This window comes from Sinocyclocheilus rhinocerous, unplaced genomic scaffold (genome assembly GCF_001515625.1).
Source record: "Sinocyclocheilus rhinocerous isolate Xijiao unplaced genomic scaffold, SAMN03320098_v1.1 scaffold31, whole genome shotgun sequence".
Taxonomy (NCBI): Eukaryota; Metazoa; Chordata; class Actinopteri; order Cypriniformes; family Cyprinidae; genus Sinocyclocheilus; species Sinocyclocheilus rhinocerous.
In genome coordinates this window covers 38,365-44,687 of record NW_015638575.1, presented here as the reverse complement: position 1 = coordinate 44,687, position 6,323 = coordinate 38,365, and the positions used below count along the sequence as shown (strand labels likewise).

General features: G+C 34.5%; 1 protein-coding gene across 6 annotated transcripts in view; it reads left to right on the top strand.

Moving 5' to 3' along the window:
- Positions 1-6,286, top strand: part of LOC107749842 (brain-specific angiogenesis inhibitor 1-associated protein 2-like) — a 51,890-nt gene extending 45,604 nt beyond the window's left edge. For 5 of the 6 annotated variants that reach the window (XM_016565033.1, XM_016565032.1, XM_016565031.1 and 2 more), the window contains 2 exons: positions 198-232; positions 5,983-6,286. In XM_016565033.1, coding sequence (XP_016420519.1) covers positions 198-232; positions 5,983-6,109 — 162 coding nt within the window. In that variant the 3' untranslated portion in view covers positions 6,110-6,286. Of the gene's footprint in view, positions 1-197; positions 233-436; positions 489-2,229; positions 2,660-5,982 lie in introns of those variants that run through there. The other variant, XM_016565034.1, reaches the window with a different exon arrangement.
- The last annotated feature ends 37 nt before the right edge of the window (positions 6,287-6,323 follow it).

The following is a 6,323-nucleotide window of genomic DNA, read 5'->3' as shown; positions in this document are numbered from 1 at the left end:
CAGTTAGTTCAACTTCTTCCCATTGTTCCTGTTCAGGATGCACTCAATAACCTCCTTTTTTTATTCCTGGTTACAATAAAGATGCTTTAGCCATCATCAATACTGCAGTTCATAAGTGTTATGCATTCTTCTACTGCCGTCTACTGGACATTTGTGGAAAAGCAGATGACTAAAAGATGTTCTCTTTTCCTTCACAGCAAGGGTTGGAGTACCAGTCTCGATTCCAAACGAGGTAAGACCTAAGTTTTCACTTACTCATATGCCCCCTGAACAGACACAATATTTAAAAAGAGTTTTAGTTCGTCTATAAGTTATTTCTTTGTTTCCTTTCATTTGAATTATTCCTCTCTGTTTTTGTTTGAATTCAAAAATCCCACATAAATATTTTGAATTTTGATTATGGCAAGCAAAAAAGTCTTGTTTGCTTGACCTGCAGCCGGAGCAGACGAACATAGCTGATGTTTCTGAAGGTCTAGCCCAAACATAAGGTGGACGGGTGACCAAACGGCACCTAAACCCATATTGAACAAGGGAGAAACCTCTGATTGTTTAAATGGGTTTCATAAGCCTCGCAATAATAGAGTCAGTCATTTATGGTCTTTTCCCATAGATGAGAGGCATATCTACTCTCTCGAACATGCTGTAGCCATACTTTATCAATTTGAATGAACCTTTTTTTTTTTTTTTGGTATTGTACAAAGCACCTTGTGTGACATTGCTGTAAACAATAAATGAATAAAATAAGTAAATAAATAAACATTTCTAGGGCATCTATGGGGAAGAAGACCATTCCCAGCTTTTATTCCAAATTCCTTAGCATCACAAAATTTGAAGTAGGTATAGATGAAATATTTTAAATAATTTATTTTTCCATTTAAGTTTCCATTCCATTCTTGCTTTTGCTGTCCATGTGTGTCTGTCTTAAGTAGTCTTTAAGTGTCTTTTGCTCCAACTTTTATTTCTGTAGGGAAATTCTCTGTAGTTCACTTTACATCTTGCTGTACACACCATTTAGATTTGACACCCACGATGCATTTAAAACAAAAAAGTGTATGGGTCTGTCGTAAAGCATTTTCTGATTTCTGATTAGTATATATTTTAATTGTTTACATTTTACTTCTGAACAACATACATGTGACTTATAGGAAATGCAGCCCATCACTTGTTTGTAATGTGCATTAATAGAGATTAGTATTAGCAGTAACATTAAAGGGATAGTTCACCCAAAAATGAAAAAAGTTATCTTTTACTCACCCTAATGTCATTACAAAGGACTTTCTTATTTTCTTCAAACACACACACACACACAAAAAATGGAGATTGGAACTTTCTAGATTCCATTCTTGCTTTTGCTGTCCATGTGTGTCTGTCTTAAGTAGTCTTTAAGTGTCTTTTGCTCCAACTTTTATTTCTGTAGGGAAATTCTCTGTAGTTCACTTTACATCTTGCTGTACACACCATTTAGATTTGACACCCACGATGCATTTAAAACAAAAAAGTGTATGGGTCTGTCGTAAAGCATTTTCTGATTTCTGATTAGTATATATTTTAATTGTTTACATTTTACTTCTGAACCACATACATGTGACTTATAGGAAATGCAGCCCATCACTTGTTTGTAATGTGCATTAATAGAGATTAGTATTAGCAGTAACATTAAAGGGATAGTTCACCCAAAAATGAAAAAAAGTTATCTTTTACTCACCCTAATGTCATTACAAAGGACTTTCTTATTTTCTTCAAACACACACACACAAAAAAAATGGAGATTGGAACTTTCTAGGTTCAAAAAACGAACTTCCTATATTCATAAATCTCATGAACCCTGTTCAATGAATCTGACTGCTCTTGTTCTTGACTTCAGCTTTGAAGGGAAAGGTTATCAGTGCACAGTGTAAATTTCCATCTGTTTCTCACTCAAAGTTGACATAATTGGATCCAGAACACTTGCAGTAGTGCACAAGTCATATGGACTAATTTTTATTCTTGTATGGTGCTTTTGCCTGATAAGCTGCAGTCCTCATTCATTATAACTGGGGGGAAAAAAAGCTTCAGTACATTGGTTTTCCACAAAGAAAGTCACACGGGTTTGGAACGTGTGAGTAAATTATGCCAATTTTCATTTATGGGTGAACTATTCCTTGAACATCAGGGCTTTATGCTGTCTGTGCTTTAATGTGTCTGTGTCCAAAGCCAACCTGGCAGCATCTCCCTCTCTTTGTTCCACAGTGCGGAGGGCAAATTGATTTCGACAGTGTGAGAGGATAGACAAACACACAGACACCACCCTCCCCTCCGTCCACACACACTCCCCTGTCTTCCTTCATCTCTCAACAATCCATCCCCCTTCACTCCACCCTCAGAGGAAGAGGATCTAGATCCACCCTTCCCACCTTCTATTTCCCTTATTTTATCCCAGTTGGAAGCAGCCTAACGGAACCGGAATGCTGAGTATTCCATGTTGACCTTCCTCATTATACGCTTCTATCATGAGGATGTTGAACTTGCTTCAGTAAACATGTTGAATTGTTTATATGTATCTCTTGTCTGTCTTTCATGCATGTACATGTCAGCAATGTTTAAACTAAATGCATAACTTTTGCCATCCAGGGGTCCACGTATTTAAAGGAATAGTTTACATGAAAATTACAATTCTGTTGTTTACATCATTTTATTATATTATTTTCTTCTACGGGACACAAAAAGACTTATATTTATATTATGATACCTAAGCAATTTTTTTCAGTGTTTTTACATTTCATTGCTTATATTGCTGATGTAAAGGGCGTCCATGATCTCATATCTCATCTGGAGTCAATGAAGTATCTAAATGCGTCAAGTGTTGTAGAGTCTGATGTGCAGTACATTTGACCTTCCCTGTGTCTCAAGTGAAGATTGAATTGAAACAAATTCTTTAAATATAAATGACAAAAATCGGTTGTTTCTGGAATTCATGGTTCATGCATGAAAGAAAAGACAACTGGTACCTACATATCCATGTCTCATCACCAACCACGCATGAAGGTACAAGCAGTGAGAAGCTGTGTGTTAGTGATTTCACCACGGATAAGAGGTATAACCCTCCTAACCATGGTAAATCACTGTAACACATGGCAACGGGTGACTCATTGCTTGTATAAATAAAAGCAGAAAGAAATGAACAATATAGTTTTAGTCTAGGGCCAGTTACGGTTGCCAAGCAACGTCTCAACTTTATTAATGTAGAATAAAATTCATCAGATTTTAGAATCTGAACTATCCATTTTTTTTCTTTTCTGCACTGATGTTTGTGTTGCGGTCATTGCAGCGATACATCCATAATCATGATGTGCCAAGTCTTAATATAATCCATGTGATCCAGTGCCTTGTACATAGCACATAATATTTGTAAATACTATAACTTTAAATCGAATGTAGAATTGTAATCGTATTTCTGATTTTTTTTGACATGGATACATTGTTTGATTTGGTTCAACAAGATCCCTGTGGATCCCTGTACAGCTTTTTGATTCAAAACATATGTAAAAACAGCAATAACCAACTTTGATACCATCCTTTTTTGTTTAGTATCAATTTGAACATTATCTGCTATGCTTACGATACACTTACACACCACTTGTGTGAGTTTTTTAGCCTTTTTCACAGGAGTGAAAGCTGAAGTCTTTTAGTTACAGTGTTGTAATGAAAGGGAACGGATTAAATGCTTTGAAATTGCCTTTTTCATAGCAACAAAATGCTTATGATTAAGCTATAAAAGAGACGTTTCTCTGATGTGATAGAAACGTTGCTTGTCTGCTCTAGTAATTGTTTAAAGGTGCACTGCTTTACATTTTCTCTGTATTGTACTTGAAAAGTCGATTTATTGTTGTACATGAAGGTGATGCACAATTAAATAAAAAGCACCTTCATTATTACCACAAAGTATGCGTGAAGACGACAGATTGTACACTTTTACTTTTCTCCTGCTTTCCTGCACTAAAGATCCTGCCAGGTTCTTTGTGTCTGTCTGTCTCTCCTCCTGCTATTTTTTTCCCCCCCACTTTTGCTCTCTTTGTCTTTTTCTGTGTGTAACTAAACCAACGTCTTGCTGTAGCTCTGCCAACACTCTTCATCTCTGTTTTGATGAATTTAGAGACAAAAGCAGTAAGGTGTCAAGGACTGGAAGCCAGTGCCAGTGTTTCTTCTTTCTGCACTAGAGTAAAGGCCATGGTACAGCCGCCACGCTAAGAGAGAGCTCCACCTCTGTCATGATATTTATATATGTCCTTTTCTTCTGGAATGCCCACTTTTTGGATCTAAAAGGAGAGAAAGTACAATAATTGTACAGTAAAGTATATAAACTCCAATGTGCATGTATTTTGGGCGACACCAGAACAGTGTAATGTTGCTAAATGACCATGTGACTTTTTACTCTTAAAAAGATGAATAAACATTTCTTCAGATTAAAGCGGTGTAGTCATTTCTTAGCTTGATTTTATGACCTTTTTTGTCATAATTCAATTTTTTATTGATGACTTTGTAATTGTCAACAGTTTAATTCATAGGTCTCTAAATTGATCTGTAATTGTCAGCTGATGGTTTCTTTTAATCATCCCAGTCTGTGCAGTTTTTTTTAGTCGTCATAATACTCAATAAGATTGATCACTGCAGACAATCTGAAATGTAATACTATTACATTGTTCATATAGAACGCAGCTTTCACTGTTCTACTCATTTTACTCTTATTAAACATGGTCAGGATTTTTTTTTTCATTCCAAAAATTCTAATTTAAACACATTTTTATTTGATCTCATGATTTGAAGCATTTTTGAAACTCCGATATCACAATTTTGACAATCTGCTGAACTGATTCACTGTAAAAAGTTGCTGTCCTTTGGTTTGACCTTCTGTAGTTAATGATCAGCATTTTCTGAAGGTTAAGCGCTGTCTTAGTTATATATAATATATAGTAATATATATATATATATATAATCTGTAAAGTTTCGGTCTCTATTTTGTACCGTTTTCTGTGAAAGTGCATACTGCATTTTTAAGTAAAAAAAAAAAAGTATAAATATATATATATATATATATGTGTGTGATGTTATATAAGCATTTATAGTTTCTTTCATTAAATAAGGCAAATAGTCAAACTCCAGGCCTTTTTTCATTTTTTCAGTGTGGTTCCTGAATTTGAACGCTTTTGAGTGAGTAAACTATGTAGTTATATCTCCATGATCATTTATAATTTTAATGTATAGGGGAAAAAAAACGTAAAAGAAAATGGCATGCTTCTGACAGCACTGAATATCTTCATTTCAAAAGCAAATCTTCAAATAATAAAATGGGCCCAAAATTTATTTAAATGCTTAAAATTGAAATGTCATTCCATTAAATATAACAAAACAAATAGTATTTTTTATTTGTTCATTTTAAATATATAAAAAATTTGTATAAAACTTGAGAGACTTCGTGGTTGTACAATTATTCAGACCACATTTAAGTATTCAAAATACTTTTTGGGTCTCTGTATATTATGTATAGCATGTCAAACACGGTTATAACTGATTTCACTTCAGTTTCACGTTCTTTCCTCCTCAGTCTATGTGTTAAAGCTCCAGCTTTCTAAAGAATTCAATTTACATGTACAATGTCATATTTGAATGCAAAATATGATGTGATCATTTCCTGACATGCTTTCAAAATAGTGAGTCTGACATGAATCTTTTGAGCAGCCACAGGTGCATAAATGACTCCGGGAAGAGACTGAACTTGAATTACAATCAACATGTCTGATTTTATAGCACGAATAATCTCAAATGTGTATTTTCATTTCCTTATATTTCTATTCCCTCAAATATTAGGCTTCATGCATCTTTATTTTAAATGAATGCTGCATGTTTTATTTTTCAAGATTTTTGGTAATAACTTTTAAGCATGCTTAGAAACAATGGCATGTCTGTCCTTTATATGATGCTATGGTTTGTATTTTTGTTTTTTAGAGTGACGGATCCTTTCCAATTCACCACTTTTGCGCTCGCATCTCGCCAAAGACAAAGCAGTTCCAACAGCAAGCAGAAACCCAAACTCATTATAACCGAAGACCTTGGATCTCGACTCCCTTATTAGGACATCAATTTTTTAAACACATTTTTACAGGCCACATGGACTAGAGCTACTGTACAGAACCTTCTTACAGCAAATTACCCACAATCCACAGTCAAAGCAACAAAACAACCAAGCTCTGAGCTTCTGATCATTCAAGTATTGCCACTAGTTGATGATCCATATTAAGTGGATTTCTGTGTATGACTGAAATATATATATATATATATATATATAT